The sequence below is a fragment of the Somniosus microcephalus genome, unplaced genomic scaffold (assembly GCF_052327205.1).
Source record: "Somniosus microcephalus isolate GS21.2 unplaced genomic scaffold, FLI_Smic_1.0 unresolved_chr4, whole genome shotgun sequence".
NCBI classification, from domain to species: domain Eukaryota; kingdom Metazoa; phylum Chordata; class Chondrichthyes; order Squaliformes; family Somniosidae; genus Somniosus; species Somniosus microcephalus.
Window position 1 is genome coordinate 18,243,867 of NW_028225182.1, and position 19,770 is coordinate 18,263,636.

General features: G+C 43.9%; 1 protein-coding gene across 1 annotated transcript; it reads right to left on the reverse strand.

The window, feature by feature from the left end:
- Window positions 1–2,863: 2,863 nt before the first annotated feature.
- Window positions 2,864–5,195, reverse strand: LOC147089989 (putative G protein-coupled receptor 139). Its single transcript, XM_085977103.1, has one exon. The coding sequence runs from the start codon at window positions 5,121–5,123 to the stop codon at window positions 4,305–4,307; it is 819 nt and encodes a 272-aa protein (XP_085833229.1). The 5' UTR covers window positions 5,124–5,195; the 3' UTR covers window positions 2,864–4,304.
- Window positions 5,196–19,770: the final 14,575 nt, after the last annotated feature.

A 19,770-nucleotide genomic window follows, 5' to 3' on the forward strand; every position in this document is an offset into this window, starting at 1 on the left:
GTATTTAGTTGGTCAGCCATTTCTTTGTTCCCCATTATAAATTCCCCTGATTGTGACTGCAAGGGACCTACGCTTGAATTCACCAATCTATTTCTCTTCACATATCTACAAAAGCTTTTACAGTCAGTTTTTATGTTCCCTGAAAGCTTACTCTCTTATTCTATTTTCCCCATCTTAATTAATCCCTTTGTCCTCCATTGTTGAATCCTAAAATGCTCCCAATCCACAGGTTTACTGCTTTTTCTGGACAATTTTTATGTCCTCTCCTTGGATCTTATGCTATCCCTAATTTCCGTTGTTAGCCACGTTGAGTCACCTTTTTTGTGTTATTTTTATGCCAAACTGGGATGAACAAATGATGTAGTTCATCCATGCGGTCTTTGAATGTTTGCCATTGCCTATCCACCGTCAACCCCTTGAGTGCCATTCCCCAATCAATCCTACCCAACTCGCGCCTCAAACCATCGTAGTTTCCTTTATTTAAATTCAGGACCCTGGTCTCTGAGTCAACAACTTCATTCTCCATCTTAATGAAGAATTCTATCATATTATGAACGCTCCGACCCAAGGGGCCTTGTACAACAAGATTTCTAATTAATCCTTTCTTGTTACATAATACCCAGTCTAATATGACCTGGTCTCTGGTTGGTAAAAATAACGGGCAGAATATCCGTTACTGGACTATTGATATTAAAGGCAATTTCTGAACTTTGGCACACATAACAACACAGATGGTGGAATGATTCTCTCCCAGGTGGGATATATTGTTGAGAATTCAACATGAATTCATAATGATGGTTTAATGATAGTTTGTACAATACACTGCAATTGATTTACATAAAATACAAGCCTTATCCAAAACTGTAAACTGTGGATAATTTGGATCTGATGATGATGGCTGCAGCCGTTCAGTTAAACCAGTCACTCCAGTACGGGATCTGGTCACCTCTTTCTTCCAGAGCTCGTTAACCAGCGGGTTTCTTATTATGAGTGATGTATGGGAACCTAGGTGTGTGCTGTAACTGATCCCGTCACTGTGCTGTACCAGGACCGGGGAGATTGCTGTTTCGGGACAAGGGAGAGTGATGGACTCAGACCCGAGAGTGAGCTGCACTGGGACAAGGGAGAGTGCTGTACTAGGACCCGGGAGTGTGCTGTACCGGGATACTGAAGAGTGCTGTACTGGGACCCGGGAGTGTGCTGTACCGGGATACTGAAGAGTGCTGTACTAGGACCCGGGAGTGTGCTGTCCCGGGATACTGAAGAGTGCTGTGCTGGGACCAGGGAGTGTGCTGTACCAGGATACTGAAGAGTGCTGTACCGGGATACTGAAGAGTGCTGTACCGGGATACTGAAGAGTGCTGTACTGGGACCCAGGAGAGTGCTGTACTGGGACAAGGGAGAGTGCTCTACTGAGACCCGGGATTGTGCTGTACTGTGACCAGGGAGTGTGCTGTACTGGGATACTGAAGAGTGCTGTACCAAGTCCTGGGAGTGTGCTGTACCGGGACAAGAGAGAGTGCTCTACTGAGACCCGAGATTGTGCTGTACTGTGACCAGGGTGTGTGCTGTACCGGGACCCGGGAGTGTTCTTTACCGGGACCTGGGAGTGAGCTGCACTGGGAAATGGGAGAGTGCTGTACCAGGACCCAGAGGGTAGCAATTACAAACCCTTCTGATATGGGCTAGAACTCTTACAGTCTATCCAACCGTGAACAATTTATCACTGGGAAAAGTGTCCTTTAGTTCTATTCACAATCTGATTTATTGAACAACAGGAAAAACTTAAAGAACATGAAGGCGATGTAATATGCACGGTGTAATATGTTCAACATCTGCATGGAAACTGTTACAAACATAATGAACTGATTTAGACTAACAAACGGGTGGTGGTTGAAAGTTTATGTACGGACATCGATTCCTTTTTGGTACCTGCCTGAGTGATGGTGCGGACATAATATCCTTCAGTGTCTTCCTGCTGCCTTGACGTATCTCTTGTGTCTGATATGATTTTCGAGAAATCTTCCTTCAAAGATCAGCAGAGATCAGAAAATTTGTCAACACTGAGGTACTGAACACTCAATGATTGACAGTACATTGCGAACTAATGGTATAGTTCGTGGAAATATTTACAAAAACCGCTCAGTCCCAAACTATCCCTGGAGTGCGAGTTCAGCACATGAATGTCTAAAGCAGCAAACTGCTCTTGGGCAAGTATCTGCTCAAACCGCAGCTGTAAATAGCCCATGTCTGGGTCCTACTCCTGGGAAAATGACAGCAAGGCACGAACTATAATATGAGCTTACTTTTAAAATTGGCCAAGATTGTGAAACGTTTCAGAAAATATAAAGAATTTTAGAGACACGGAAGTAAATTCCACAGGGTAGATGCCAAAAATACCATTAGAATTATATTCGAATTAATTTGACCATCATTTCGAAGGGATAATTAACTCTGTTCTGCAACTCCTCTCTGAATTTCCTGTGGGTCACTGCATAAATAAAAGTGTTTGTGCAGCAACTCTGGGGCTGGAGCATGAAGCCGATTTCCCAAACAAATGCCGGCGCAGAAACAGGATATCCCAAATAATCCAATCGTCTAAATAAAGAACAGACCATGAACACCACCCACAGCAGTATGAAATTCCCCGATATAAGAAACAATACAATCATGGATTTCCTTCGGTTATCAATCTCTGGATCACTGGGGCTCTCACCACTGCTCCGACTCCGGAGTCTGCTGCGGGATCTGCTGGCCACTAAAATGTGTCTGACGGTCAATGCATTGAACAGTAGAATCAAAAGAAATGGAATAAATGGTGTTAAAATATAATGCATTAATTCAACCACGGCCCAGACCAGGGAAAGAGCAACACGAGGTTTCACACGGCAAAACCGGGGACTGTTAGAAAGCCAATATTGATGTAAATATTGAAAATACCATGAAATGTTCTTCAAAAAGCTCAGCACAGTTACTGTTCCTAGAACCACAGTGTTCTACCAGTACCGTGGAGTCTGCTGTACTGGGACAAGTGAGATTGTTGTACTGAGACCCGAGAGCGAGCTGCACTGGCACATGGGAGAGTGCTGTACCAGAGCCGGGGAGTTTGCTGTAAATGGACAAGGGAGAGTGCCATACTAGACCCCAGAGTGCGCTGCATTGGGACAAGGGAAAGTGCTGTGCTGGGGCCCGTGAGTATGCTGTACCGGGATACTGAAGAGTGATGTACGGAGACCCAGGATTGTGCTGCACTGGGACCCAGGAGTGTGCTACACTGGGAAATTGGAGAATGCTAAACCGGGACCCTAACTGTAGCAAATACATTCCCTTCTGATCTGGCCTAGATCTCTTACAGCCTACCCAACTGTGGAAATATTTATCACTGGGAAAATTTACTGTTAGTTCTATTCACAATCTGCTTTATTGAACAACAGGTAAGACATACGGAACATTGGGCATGATAGAATATGCTTGGCGTAATCAGTTCAACATCTGCATGGAAACTGTTACAAACATAAAGAACTGATTTAGGCTACTGAACGGGGTGGTGAGGGGAAATATATGTACAGCCATCGATTCCTTTTCTCTATCTGCCTCAGTGATGGTGCAGAGATTAATATCCTTCATAGTCTTCCTGCTGCCTTGATGTATTTCTTGTGTCTGATAAGAGTTTCGACAAATCTTCCTTCAAAGACCAGCAGAGATCAGAAACATTTTCAACACTGAGGTACTAAGCACTCAATGATTGACGGGACATTGTGAACTAATGGTATAGTGTGGAGAAATATTCACGAAAGGCAGTAGAGGCCAATTCATATACCACAGAATGGCAGTAGAGGCCAATTCGTTAAATATATTCAAAAAGGAGTTGCATATATTTCTTAAGGCTAAAGGGATCAACGGGTATTGCGAGAAAGCAGGGACCCAGTACTGAACTTGGATGATCAGCCATGATCGCATTGAATGGCAGAGCAGGCTCGATGGGCTGAATGGCCTACTCCTGCTCCTATCTTCTATGTAAAAATCGGTGATTCCCAAAATAACCCTGGACTACGAGCTCAGCACATGACTGTCTAAAGCAGCAAACTGCTCTTGGGCAAGCATCTGCTCAAACCGCAGCTGTAAATAACCCATGTCCGGGTCCCACTCCTGGGAAAATGACAGCAAGGTGCGAACTATAATATGAGCTTACTTTTAAGATTCGAGCAGATTGTGAAATGCTTGAGAAAATATAATGAATTTTAGATACCCGAAAAGTGATTTGTACAGGACAGATGACAAAATACATGATAATATTAAAATTGTCACCGAATTAATTTGACCATCTTTTCGAGGGGATATTTAACTCCGTTCTGCAACTCCCCTCTGAATTTCTTCTGGGTAATTGCATAAATAAAAGTGTTTGTGCAGCAACTCAGGAGCTGCAGCATGAAGCCGATTTCTGGTACAAATGTGGGCAGAGAAACAGGATATCCCAAGTAATCAAATCGTCTCATTATAGAACAAACCATGAACACCACCCACAGCAGTATGAAATTCCCCGATATAAGAAACAGTACAATCATGGATTTCCTTCGGCTCTCCATCTCTGGATCACTGGGCCTCTCGCCACTGCTCTGACCCCGCAGTCTGCTGCGGGCTCTGCTGGCCACTAAAATGTGTCTGACGGTCAATGCATTGAACAGTAGAATCAATAGAAATGGAATAAATGGTGTTAAAATATAATGCATTAATTCAACCACGGCCCAGACCAGGGAAAGAGACACACGGGGTTTCACACGGCAAAACCAGGGACTGTTAGAAAGCCAATATTCATGTAAATATTGAAAATACCATGAAATGTTCTTCAAACAGCTCAGCACAGCCACTGTTCCTAGAACCACAGCCGCCGTTTTCTCAGTGCAATATTTCGATTTCAGCTTCTGGCAACAAATGGCCACAAATCGATCAAAGGTGAAAGCGACGGTGAACCAGACAGAACAGTCTGTGGCAGCATAAAGCAGGACAGCATGTATATTACAAACTTTCACGTGCAACAGAAAAATAAATTGATCCCGATAAACAATTGGAATCTGCCTCAGTATCAGATCGAGGATAACGACCAGTAGATCCGCCGCTGCCATGGCCACCAGGTAGCGAGTGACACATTTGGAGAGACCACATTTTCCCTGAGACAGAATCGCAATCGTCACTACGTTAACTGTAAGCAAGAGGAAAATAGGGAAATTATTCTCCTGACAATAAATGCATACAGTAGTTTGATGCGTTTCCGATCAAATAACGTTGTAGGTTATATAACAGTTACTTTTTCGTTCTTCACAGTAACATGAAATGCGCCAAGAATTTTGCTTTTTACTTTTCTTCCAGTGATGGAACCTGAATATTTTATCTGTGACAGGGCTTCATGGAGATGTTGTTTGTAATCAGAGCAATCAGTAATGCATCGTTAAATAAATGGTGCAACGGGATCGAATGAAACATTATTTGAAACATAAACTGATTTTAGAATACATGCCAAAGGAACCAATCGGGAAGTGGAAGTTCACCTGCACATGAGCCAATGGGAGAAGGAAAAGGTGGGATGTTTGCAGGTTTGAATTGCAGAGTGTGTGACTAAGTTTTTGCGGTGATTCAACTGAAGTTAATGTCCCGAAATGGGGATGTGATAAAAGAGGATTGGGATGAAGAGGAGTGCAAGAATCGATGGTGCTCTTAGAATGGGATCCTAAGTTGACAACACCCAGTCTCTGTGCTCATAGATGGACTATAGTCAATTGTCCAAGACATTGAGCGCATCTGTACAATGGTACAAACCCAGCCTGGCCATCCAATGTTTGTAATCTTCATATAAGGAACAAAGGAATTGCTGGAAGTAAAATGACTGCAGTTCATCGAAATCACCTTGTAGCCTCGGGGTAGACAGAAGTTTAGTCCAAGTTTTATCGACTGTTTCTGGTTTCCCAATGGTCAAACATTGGATGTGAATAGTAACAGACATGCTATGCTCTATGCTCAGCAATTGGATATTTATCTTCACGTGTGATTCTCCACACCAAGAATAAAAAGGCAGTGACTCACCATATAATGTGGTTCATTTTCTCGGCCAGTTTTTGAATTGCATTACAGCTAACACTTGGAGCAATTGTACTTTGTTCTAAATAGTGGAATAATATGACTGACACTATCATTGCTTAGAGTCTGCAGTCAGATGCGAAGTGATGGTGCTCGCCGCTGACCTCGAAGAATGCTGCCCACCATGATCTAGTTATCTCTGTGGCGTCGATATCACCTCACCGACATTAATTTGATTCTGACACCAAGTATAGGGGATCTCCAGCGTCCAGAAATAGTGATGTTATGGCTAAGCAGCAATTCACCTTGAAAAATTCTCAGAGAGCAAACCAGGAAGTAAAATGCATTGTTTATCATTCACTTTTTTCATTTTACAGGGAGCGAAATAAAGATTGGCACATACACATGGGAATAAAGTGAAAGCTGCAGTATCGTAAACAATCTTTCTAATAAATTATAATAAAAATCATAGAATTTTTTTCATAGTGGTAATATTTGACATTCCACAGGTATAAAATTCGTTTTGCAGGACCAGAACGGGGGTTCAGCAGTAATTATGACTCAGAACGCCGTTAAAACACATTCATCAACGATTAACATTTTGGGATTTTTATTAGAGCGATATTCCAGCGTAATATCTTAAGTCAGTTAAGTGGTTTCAATTGTTTTCCACGGAACGTTCAACAGTGAGCCCTGTGAAGGAGCAGGGGATGAATGAAACCAATTCTGGATATCCACTTTTAACTGCGCATGTACATACTCCGGAAGTTGCTGTCAGATTCACCGTTGTAATAATGGCAAAGGCTCGCAGTTTTTCTGTCCATATCGGTGAAAATTCCGGGCCATTATATCAACGTGGGATTTCATAAGCTAGAATCATTCAATCACAGAATAGTTCAACACAGAAGGAGGCCATTTTGCCCATCGAGCCTGCGCCAGCAACTACTTGAATTCTATTCAAATACTGTGACTCTTGCTCTTTTCCTCCAGTGTCTGAGTACAGTAGGCTTTCACCTCATATAGGGAAGCGGAAACAATCCAATATCGAGTGAGTTCACGATCAGAATACTTCCATTGCAATGAATTTGCATTCGATCAGTGAAATGACGAATGGTACCAGCTAGGCAGCTGATTATATTGATAATGCAGATCATTGTTTGCAATAAAGACATGAAATAATTTGCTTAATAATAAACCATGATTCAAGCTTAGAATTCTAATTTAACAATTCAGAGCCAGTAACATGATGTAAAACGTTATGAATGGGAGTTCACATCAGTAGAGCAGGGACCGTTATCAAACACAAACAAGAGCAATGCACAGAATGAAAGACAGACAGGAGGAATGAAAGAAAGAACGAAAGAATGAAAGAAAGAATGAAAGAAAGAAAGAGCGAAAAGAGGAAATAATTGCATTAGTTTAGTTCCTTTCATGCACACGTGATGCCCCATAGCGCTTTTCAGACATCGAAGTATTTTCGACGTGTATTCATTGCTGTAATGTAAGGAAAGTAATAAAATAAAGAGTTGGACACGCGGACTAAGATACCACATTCTGATAATCTCGGGTTACTGAAGTATCAGCTGCAGGTAGTAACTTACCCGGGACACCAACCGCAGCCAGGATGGGATAGTAGATATTTTGTACATCATTAATGGCCCATAGAATCTTGAGCTTGATCAGAAAAGCAAGAGACATTCTACCCCTTCCGGGTAGAATCGTTGATTCGATAGTTGGTGTTGACGCTGGGAGCAATTCACTGATTGATATATTGAGAAGATTCCCTTTATTTATAGGAGAGCGAAACCATCCGGTCAGAAAATCGGGTCCCCTGTTGAATGGCTTTAATTACAGTCACAGAACAAACAGATGAAGTCAACAAGTTTCACTCCAAGACTTTGAAAAGCAACAGCAGAATTTCCAATTAGATAAAGCCCCGAAGACCAGGATAAATGCTGCACCTTCATACACACATACAAGTCTGAAAATCCGAACAAGAATTTTCACAGATCCATTTTCATAATAAAATTAAAAGAAATACTAGGAATCATAGAATCATAGAAATTTGCAGCACTTTCAGCTCATCGTGTCTGTGCAGACCGAAAAAGAGCTATCAAGCCTAATCCCACTTTCCAGCTCTTGGTCCATAGCCTTGTAAATTACGGCTTTTCAAATGCATATCCAAGTACGTTTTAAATGTGCTGAGGGCTTCTGCCTCTACCACTCTTTCAAACAGTGAGTCCATGGCCTCCATCACTCTCTGGGTGAAAAATGTTCTCCTCAACTCTGCTCTAATCCTTCTACCAATAACTTTAAAACTCTGCCACCTGTTCATTGACCTCTCTGCTAAGGAAAATAGATATTTACAATTCACTCTATCTAGGCCGCTCATATGTTTATACACTTCAAATAACTCTCCCCTCAGCTTCCTCTTTCTCAAAGATAAAATCCCCAGACTTCCTAACTTTCATCAGAGCTAAATGTTTCCAGTCCTGGCAACATCCGCGTAAATCTCCTCTGCACCACCTCTAGTGCAATCACATCCTTCCTGTGATGTGGTGACCAGAACTGTATGCCGCACTCTACCTGTGGCCTAACTTTTATTTTATACATTTCAAGCATAACCTCCTTGCTCTTATATTCTATATCTCGAATAACAAAGGAAAATATCCCGTATGCCTTTTTGACCCCAGTATCTACGTGCCCTGCTACCTTCATGGATCTGTGCACATGCACTCCAAGGTCCTTCTGTTCCACTACACTATTCAGTATCCTACCATTTATTATGCATTCCCTTGCCTTGCTCGCCTACCCCAAATGCATTACCTTACAGCTCCCCGGATTGAATTGCATTAACTACTTTTCTGCTCACCTGACCAATCCATTGATATCTTCCTGCAGACTACAGCCTGCTTCCTCACTTATGATATGAAAAATAAAAATATTCCCAACAACCACCACACCCTCCGACCCCTGCGGTGAACCTTCCACAGATTCTCCTGAAATGCAGTTTGTTTCCCGTATTTTCTGGTATTATTTCCGATTTCCAGCATCCAGAGTGTGTTGCTTTTGTTTTAGGAATTGATCACCCCTAGTCTGAGTTTTATTCTGGGCTCGCTATTTAATAAAGAAATTGAGCAGGACACATGTAATCAAGTTGTATGCTGTGCAGTAAAATGATGGAAATAAATAACTAAATAAAACAAAAAAAAGGAAAGACAGCAAGAAAGGTGCTTAAACCCATCACTGGAAAATGCACGGTGCTCTCAGTGAAGAGGAAAGCCTTTTGCCCGGTGCTCCTGGTGCTGATATACTCCATCACATGTAACATCTTCAAGTGCAGAAAGTTCTTCAGTAGGAAGGAGGCTTTGTGTAACGTCAGCCTTCGAAGGAAATGCACATCGAAGAGCAGGACTCGGCTGCCAGCAGTTGGAGCGACTGTATTTTCAGAAAATGGTAACTGAACTTTCAAGACTGGGCTGTTTCCAATGATTCAGATCCAAGGAATCGACTGTTTCTGGTCATTGAGATCACAGGACTGGTCTGTTTCTGGTCACTGAGATCACAGGGCTGGGTTGTTTCTGCTCGCTGTGATCAAAGGACTGGGCTGTTTCTTCTCACTGACGTCCCAGGACTTGGCTGTGTCTGTTCACTGAGATCACAGGACTGGGCCATGTATGGTCACTGGGATCACAGAACTGGGCTTTTTCTGTCACTGAGATCGCAAGACAGAGCTCTTTCTGGTCACTGAAATCACAGAACTGGGCTGTTTCTGGTCACTGAGATCACAGAACTGGGCTGTTTCTTGTCACTGAGATCACAGAACTGGGCTGTTTCTGGCCTCTGATATCACAGAACTGGGCTGTTTCTGGTCACTGAGGTCCCAGGACTGGGCTGTTTCTGGTCACTGTGATCACAGAACTGGGCTGTTTCTGGTCACTGAGATCACATGACTAGGCTGTTTCTTGTCACTGAAATCACAGGCCTGTGCTGCTTCTGATCAATGTAGCGACCTTGTCCAATGTGAAAGAAATTAAATGGTGGGAGGGCAGTAACACTGAGCGGCATCTGGCACTGCAGTGCCTCCACTGGCGGGAGTATGTACTTTCAGCGCTATCTGAAAATATACACACATGCACACATTTTCTCTCTCTCACACACACTCTGACAAGCGCTCACAGACACACACGCACTTTCTAGCATTTGTCGATAGAGTGTGATCAAGATAGGCCCCTTGGCTTATTTCCCCACCTTTCCCCACCCGAGTGGTATTGATCTATTTTGTCATGTTTCCATCTTTACCCCAATGAAAGAGCTGGGTTGGAGCAGGATACCAAAGCCAGCATTGTAGAGCCTGACTTTTCTTCTGTGTCAGGGTGCTGCTGGGAATTGTAGGTTTCTGATTCAACGTCTGCTTGGTCTGTGGACGAAATCTTTTTTATTATAAAAGGGTTTAATAAAATAATGAAGAGCTTCCAGCTGGTGCTCATTTCATATAGTTTCAATGTGTTTTAAACATCGTTTCTATCAGTCCTGATGTGTGTGAGCACACAGTCCGACACACACACACATCTGATGTGTACATGTATGTACGCATGTACAGTGACACACACACACACACACACACATACACACATATGCTCAAACGCCCACACATATAAAGTCCTACACACAATAAATCATACATCGACACACATACAAATTGAAATACAGATGCATGCAGACAAAAACACGGGCACTCATTCAAACACATGCATTCATAAACAGACAGGTGCTTATATAAACAAATACACAAAAAATGCACATTCATACACATGCGCAAACACATAAACACAAATATTGAGAGTGCTGCACCAACATATAGAAACATACATGCAAGCTTACATATAATTACACAAATGCACACAATTTCGCATGGAGCCATTCCTGTTTAGGTAGATTTAGTGGTTTTATGTAAGTCTACAAAGGTCTAGGTGAATCTTGCAGCACTGAGGTGATTCTTGTAGGATTCAGGTGAATCTCGTAGGTATCGGCGGTGGGGTTCAGATTCTATGGGCGATTAATGAAGTACAAAATATCTACTACCCCATCCTGGCTGTGGTTGGTGTCCCGGGTAAGTTATTACCTGCAGCTGTTACTTCAGTAACCCGAGATTAACAGAATGTTCCATCTTAGTCCGCATGCCCAACTCATTATTTTATTGTATTCCTTAAATTATAGCAATGAATAAAGTTCAAAAATTCTTCGATGTCTGAAAAGTGCTTTGGTGCATCCTGCATTCGGGAAAGGACCTACAACTTATTCAAGTATTTCCTCATTTCATTATTTCTGTCTTTGTTTCTTTATTAATTTCATTATTTCTTTCTATATTTATTACTTTCTACCTTTCTTTGTTTCTGTCTTTCTTTCGTACATTCTTTCCTTTTTCATTTCTTCCTGTCTGCCTTCTGTTCTGTGCATTGCTCTTGTGTGTGTTTGATAAGATTCCCTGCTCCACTGATCTGAACCCCTATTCATAACGTCATTTTACAGTTTCTAAATTGTTAAATTATAATTCTAAGCTTGAGTCATTTTTTATTATTATTCAGCTCTTTGAAGACTTTATTACAAATAAGGAATCTGCATTATTAATGATTACTGTGTCCTGTATGGCCATTAGTAGTCCCACTTCAGAAATCTTATTAAGATCTCGATGTTCTGTCAGACAACGGAACCAGCCATGTTTCATATTCTCTTAATAAAATGTAGGTCCGTTACATTCAGAAACGAGAGAATTTCTAATGGGGAACAAGGAAATGGCTGAGCAATTAAACACATACTTTGGTTCTGTCTTAACGGAAGAGGACACAAATAACTTCCCAGAAATGCTAGGGAACCAATGGTTTAGTGAGAAGGAGGAATTAAAGGAAATTAGTATTGGTAAAAATAAAGTACTGGAGAAATTAATGGGACTGAAAGCCGATAAATCCCCAGGGCCTGATAATCTGCATCCCTGAGTATTAAAGAGGCAGCCATAGAAATAGTGGATGCATTGGTTGTCATCTTCCAAAATTCTATATATTATGGAACATTTCCTGCAGATTGGAGGGTGGCAAACGTAACCCCACTATTTCAAAAAGGAGGGAGAGAGAAAGCAGGGAACTACAGTCCAGTTAGCCTAACAAAAGTAGTCGGGAAAATGCTAGAGTCTATTAGAAAGGATGTGATAACAGGACACTTAGACAATATCAACGGGATTAAACAAGCTCAACATGGATTTATGAAAGGGAAATCGTGTTTGACACACCTACTGGAGGTTTTGGAGAATGTAACTGGTAGAACAGGTAAGGGAAAACTACTGGATGTGGTGCATTTGGATTTTCTGAAGGCCTTTGTAAAAGTCCCACAGAAGAGGCTGTGTGCAAAATTAAAGTACATGGGATTGGGGGTACAGGCGTGGATTGAAAATTGGTTAACTGGCAGAAAAAAGAGATTAGGAATAAATGGGTCTTTTTTGGGCTGTCAGCGCTGACTAGTGGGGTACTACAGGGACCGGTGCTTGGACCCCAGCTACTCACAATATATATCAATGATTTGAATGTGAGAACCAAATGTAATATTTCCAAGTTTGCTGACGATACGATAATTGGTGGGATTGTGAGATGTCAGGAGGATGCAAAGCGGCTTCAAGGCGATTTAGACAAATTGAGTGAGTGGGCAAATACATGGCAGATACAGCAAAACTTGGATACATGGGCAGTTATGCACTTCGGTAGGAAAAACAGAAAGGCAGAGTATTATTTAAATGGTGGTAGATTGGGAAATGTTGATGAACAAATGGACCTGGGTGTCCTTGTACACAAGTCACAGAAATCAAAAATGCAGGTGCAGCAAGCAGTTAGGAAGGCAAATGGTATGTTGGCCCTCATTGCAAGAGGATTTGAGTACAGGAGCAAGCATGTCTTCCTACAGTTATACAGGGCCCTGGTGAGACAACCCCTGGAGTACGCTGTAAAGTTTTGGTCTCCTTATCTAAGAAACTTGCCATAGAGTGAGTGCAGCAAAAGTTCACCAGACTGATTCCTGGGATGGCAGAGCTGTCGTATGAGGAGAGATTGGGTCGACTAGGTCTGTATTCACTGGAGTTTAGAAGAATGCGAGGGGATCTCATTGAAACGTATAAAGTACTGACAGGGCTAGACATTCTGGATGCAGGGAGGATGGTTCACCCTGCTGGCTGGGCTAGAACGATGGGCCACAGTCTCAGGATACGTGGTAGGACATTTCGGACTGAGATGAGGAGAAATTTCATCACACAGAGGGTGGTGAACCTGTGGAATTCTCTACCACAGACGGCTGTGGAGCCAAATCACTCAATATATTTAAGAAGGACAGAGATAGATTTCTCGGCGCAATAGGCATCAAGGGGTTTGGGAAGAGAGCAGGAATATGATCCTGAGATAGAGGATTAGCCATGATCATATTGAAAGGCTCAGCAGGCTCGAAGGGCCGAATGGCCGACTTCTGCTCCTATTTTTCTATGGTTCTTCTCTGTTTCTATGATTATTATAATGCATTTCATTTAATGACTTTATTACAAATGATGAAGCTGCATTATCAATTTAATCCCGTGCCTACCTGCTACCATTCTTTGTATCACTGTCATATCGGTCAGTATCGGTCGAATGCACAGTCATTGTAACGGGAGTATTCTGACAGTGAACTCACTCGATATTGGATTGTGTCCTATTCCCATTATGAACTGATAGCCTATTGTACTCACAACACTGGAGGAAAAGAGCAAGAGTCACAGTATTTGAATAGAATTCAAATAGATGGTGGCGCAGACAGGATGGGCCGAATGGCCTCCTTCTGTGATGTACTATTCTATGAATGAATGTTTCTAGCTGGTGAAATCATACGTTGTTGTAATCGCCCAGAATTTGAGCTTCTAATGACAGTGAAACTCTCAGCCTTTGCCATTATTTCAACTGGGAATATGACAGCAACTTATGGAGTATGCACATGCGCAGTTAAATGTGGTAATCCAGAACTGGCTGCCAGTCACTCCCTGCCCCTCCACAGGGCGCGCTGTTGAATTCCCCACAGCAATTAATTGAAATCACTTAAAGGACTTAAGCTTTAATGCTGCAATACCTATGGTCATTCCCCGCCTTTATATTCTTGGTACGGAGCACCAAACGTGAACATGAATATTCAATTGCCGAGCATTGAGGGTAACATGTCTGTTACTCGGATCATCCATTGTTTGACGATTGGGAATCCAGGATTACAGGATCAGACTTGGACTCAATTCTAATACCCAAAACAAACTGGGAGTCAGAAATTAACACTTGTTGTTCAAAAGCTTGGAGTGAAACTTGTTGACTTCATCTGTTTGTTAAGTGACTGTAATTAAAGCCAGTCAACAGGGGACCTGATTTTCTGACCGGATGGATTCGCTCTCTTATAAATAAAGGGAACCCTCTCAATTCATCAATCGGAGAATTGCTCTCAGCAGCAGCACCAACTATCGAATCATCGATTCTGAGCGAAAGGGATAAAATGTCTCTTGGATTTCTGATTTCAAGATTTCTGATTTGCAATTAGATAAAGCCCCGAAGACCAGGATAAATTTTGCTCCTTCATACACACATACAAGTCTGGCAATCCTAACAAGAATTTCCACAGATCCCTTTTCATAATAAAATTAAAAGAAACACTAGCAATCTTAGAATCATAGAAATTTATGGCATTTTCGGCCCATCATGTCTGTGCCGACCGAAAAAGAGCTATCCAGCCTAATCCCACTTTCCAGCTCTTGGTCCGTAGCCTTGTAGATTACGGCTTGTCAAATGCAAATCCAAGTACGTTTTAAATGTGCTAAGGGTTTCTACCTCTACCACACTTTCAGGCAATGAGTTCCAGACCCACATCACTCTCTGGGTGAAAAATTTTCTCCTCAACTCTGCTCTAATCCTTCTACCAATAACTTTAAAACTATGTCACCTGGTAATTGACCTCTCTGCGAAGGAAAATTGGCCTTTCCTACTCACTCTGTCTAGGCTACCCATATGTTTATACACTTCAATTAAGTCCCCCCTCAGCCTCCTCTATTCCAAAGAGAAAAACCCAGACTATTCAATCTTTCATTACAGCTAAATGTTTCCAGTCCTTGCAACATCCGCATAAATCTCCTCTGTACGCACTCCACTGCAATCACATCCTTCCTGTAATGTGGTGACCAGAACTATATGCCGTACTCTAGCTGTGGCCTAACTAGTATTTTATATAGTTCAAACATAACCTCCTTGCTCTTATATTCCATATCTCGAATAACAAAGGAAAATATCCCGTATGCCGTCTTAATCACCTTATCTACCTGCCCTGTTACCTTCAGGGATCTGTGGACATGCACTCCAAGGTCCTTCTGTTCATGTACACGTCTCAGTATCCTACCATTGATTATATATTCCCTTGTCTTGAATTCAGAAGAATGAGAGGGGAACTAATTGAAGCATACCCAGCTATTACAGGGCCTGATTGGATGGATGCTGGGAGAATGTTTCCCTTGGCTGGGGAGTCTAGAACAAGGGGACACAACCTCAAGATAAATGGTAGGCCATTCAAGACTGAGATGAGATGACATTTCTTCACAGAGAGGGTGGGGATTTTTGGAATTCTCTACCCCAGAGGGCTGTGGAGGCTTAGTCATTGGGTATATTCAAAACAGAAGTCGATAGATTTATGACCAGTAAGGGCTTCAAGGGATAAGGCGATAGGTCCGCTGAATGGAGTTTATGCAGAAGATCAGCCATGATCTCATTGAATGACGGAGCAGGCTCGAGGGGCCGAATGGCCTACGCCTGCTCCTATTTCTTATGTTCTTAAGAAGAAAGACAGAAAGAAAGATGCTTAAACCAATGCTGGAAAATGGACCATGCTCACGCTGAAGAGGAAAGCCCTCCAAATGGTTGCTCCTGATGCTGGTTGTCTTCTGAATTTGCTTCGTCCCCTATTACCTATTCCAACTCGTCCACACCCGCAGGCATATCCATGTGCTGTCCAGCTGCCGGTTCAACCAGTTCACCTACTCGGCCCCACTGATCACCACAGCACTGACCAGCCTCAACAGCTGCCTTGAGCCGCTGATCCACTCCATCGCACGTTGCACTTTCAACTGGAAATGGTTCATCTGTAGGGAGCAGGCTCTGTGTAACGTCAGCCTTTGAAAGAAAGGCACATCGAAGAGCAAGACTTGGTTGTCAGCAGTTGGAGCGACTGGTCACTGAGAACTCAGGAGTTGGCAGTCTACAGTCACAGGACTGTAGTTTCAGAGACTGGTCACCGACAACTCAAGACTGACAGTATCCGTTCACTCAGATCCCAGGAATGGACTGTTTCTGATCATTGAGGTCATATGACTGGACAGTTTTTGGTCACTGAGATCACAGGATTGGGCTGATTCTGGTCACTGAAATCACATTACTGGGCTGATTCTGATAACTGAGATCACATGACTGGGCTGCTTCTGGTCACTAAGATCACAGGAATGGGATGTTTCTGGTCACTGAGATCACAGGACTGGGCTGTTTCTGGTCACTGAGATCACAGGACTGGGCTGTTCCTGGTCACTGAGATCACAGGAATGGGATGTTTCTGGTCACTGAGATCACAGGACAGGGCTGTTTCTGGTCACTGAGATCACAGGACTGGGCTGTTTATTGGTCACTGAGATCACAGGACTGGACTGTTTCTGACCACTGAGATCACAGGACAGGGCTGTTTATTGGTCACTGAGATCACAGGACTGGACTGATTCTGATAACTGAGATCAAATGACTGGACTCTTTCTCGTTACTGAGATGCCAGAAATAGGCCATTTCCGTGTCACTGAGATCACAGGACTGGGCTGTTTCTGGTCACTCAGATCACTGGACTGGGCTGTTTCTGAGCACTGAGATCACAGGATTGGGCTGTTGCTGGTCCCTGAGATCAAAGGACTGGGCTGATTCTGATAACTGGGATCACATGACTGGGCTGTTTCTGGTAACTGAGATCACAGGACTGGGCTGTTTCTGGTGACTAAGATCACTGAACTGGGCTGTTTCTGGTCACTGAGATCACAGGACTGGGCGGTTTCTGGTCACTGAGATCACAGGACTGGGCTGTTTCTGGTCACTGAGATCACAGGACTGGACTGTTTCTGGTCACTCTGATAACAGGACTGGGCTGTTTCTGGTCACTGAGATCACAGGACTGGGCTGTTTCTGGCCATTCTGATAACAGGACTGGACTGTTTCTGGTCACTCTGATAACAGGACTGGGCTATTTCTGGTCACTGAGGTAACAGGACTGGGCTGTTTCTGGTCACTGATTTCACAGGACTGGACTGTTTCTGGTCACTGTGTTCACAGGACTAGGCTGTTTCTTGTCACTGAGATCACAGGATAGTATTTTTTCTGTTCAGTGTCTTGACCTTGTCCAATCTAAAATAAATTTAAAGTTGGGAGGGCAGTAACACTGAGCGGCAGCTAACAGTTCAGTGCATCCACTGGTGGTGGAGTGTACTTTCAGCACTATCCAGAAATATACACCCGTGCACACACTTTCTCTCTGTCACACACGTGCACTTTGTAGCATGGGTCACCAGTGTGTGATCAAGAATAGGACCCCTGACTGATTTCCCCACCTTTCCCCAGCAGCATTCGTGCTGTGATCCAGGCCCGTGCTGGATAGCAGATCCAAAGTGAAGTTTGGCGGGAGGGAGTTACTTGACCTCTATATTCAATCATTACATATTGAGTCAATTACTTTTCAGTTTATTAACACTTTATTTTTTATTTCAGTACAGGAGCTTCATACACAATTTGTACCCAGTCACCGAGCTGCAGTGTTCACCAGAGAAACTGCACTTGTGCAAAACCTATGATCTAAACTCCAATTGTGCAAAAGCCACGTAGAACCAATGGCTAGTCCACTGGACAGTCATTGCTGTCTGCACTAACTGGAGGAGGAATAGAGAGATCAGTGCTGGTATGCATCCAGGGCGTGAAGCGACCAAACAGGATGTACTCTGCATCTCTGTGCAGGGATTATAATTTACAGTGAGGTCATCTGAAATCTTTACAATATATAAGAGCCGGACCTTGAACCATTTCATGGACAGGGGCCGCTCTGACGGTGGTTGTCAAGGTGACCAAGGACTGGATATTTTATGTCACTGCCTAATTCCAAGCAGCAGCATAGAGTCATAAGTCATAGTCCTAGAAATTCAGTATCGCCACGTTTGGGGCATTATAGTCGAGCGGTCGCTAAATTTAGTGCCCGGCGCAATTTATCACCACCTTCACCGAAATTGACTTGCTTCACCCCAAGAGGTGCTTGGTGCGTTAAAGCATGCGCTGCATGACTGTCCTAAGGTGCTAAGCCGGAGAGGTGAGGCGCTACCACCGAGGACGGGCACAGCGCAGGTGCAGCCAGTTAGCGACTGCAGCCAGACACGCTGGCGCTGGTCACCTCTTAAAGGGAGAGGGTCGATTTAGCTTGCAGCCACGCCCTGCACATTGGAGCCCTGATTCTCGGCCTGGACAGACCTGCTGCTCATTCTAACGCCGAGGACCATGGAGAGGGTCAGGGAGCGAGGGCAGCGGTTCAGTGAGGGGGCCCTGAAGGTTCTGGTTGGCTCAGTGGAGCGCAGGCCATCTATCCTGTTTCAGGAGGCCACTGCCCAACGAATATCGAAAAGCTTGGAGGGAGTTGGCACACAGAGTGTCCTCCAGCAGCATGGTACCTAGGAGCCCTGTGCAATGCAGGAAGAAGTTCAACGACCTCACTCGGGTTGTCAGGGTGAGTACCCTTTCCAGTATCCTCTTCATCCCTGCATGTGCACCTCACTTTATGGCCAAAGGGTCCTGAAAGCCCCAATGCCCAACCCGCATCCAACACCTATGGGCCTTTCATGAAACTCACATGCTCCTTCACCACTTCACACACTTTAAGGGCTATTCGACCATGGGTGGTAGTGCAGCCAAGATCAGGGCTTCACACTGTAAGGGCTATTCCACCATGGGAGGCGTTGCAGCCAAGATCAGTGCTTCACACTGTAAGGACTGTTCGACCATTGGAGGCAGTGCAGCCAAGATCAGGGCTTCACACTGTACTCAGAGCCCATCCTTTCCCTTGCAGGGCAAGCTGGCGCACAATAGGAGGCAACAGCAATGGACCGGGGGAGGCCGTCCTGACTTTAAATACCTCAGCGATCTGGAGCAGCATGTAGAGCAGATTATAGCAGGCCGGATGATTGGCCCTGTCGCCACTGGAGATGCCAACCCCGTTCTAGACAGCAATGGTAATGTCATCAACTTTTTGACCTCTCTCCTTCCACTTGTGCCTCACACCAGCATCCTTTGCCACTATCGAACCAATACAGTGCATTGCAGCACTCATGCCTCCCTCGCTCCCGCCCTGTCCTCACGCTAAAGCAACTCTTGTACCTCCCTGCTTTCAGATGCTGATTTGCCAGGTGAGGAGGCGGGCCCTCACACTGCCACTGTGAGTGATTCTGATGGCGAGGAGGAAGAGGAAGCCAGACCATCAGTTCCACCCTCAGCCGAGGCAGCCCATGGCAATAATGGGGACATGTCTTCCTTGGAGGGGAGCAGGGGGGAAGGGTCTGAGGAGGGTGAAGCTCTGGGGCCCAGCGGGCTGCAGCAATGC

Coding starts and splice junctions, on each gene's coding strand:
- LOC147089989 (XM_085977103.1), bottom strand. CDS start 5,123: ATGGCAGCGGCGGATCTACTGGTCGTTATCCTCGATCTGATACTGAGG.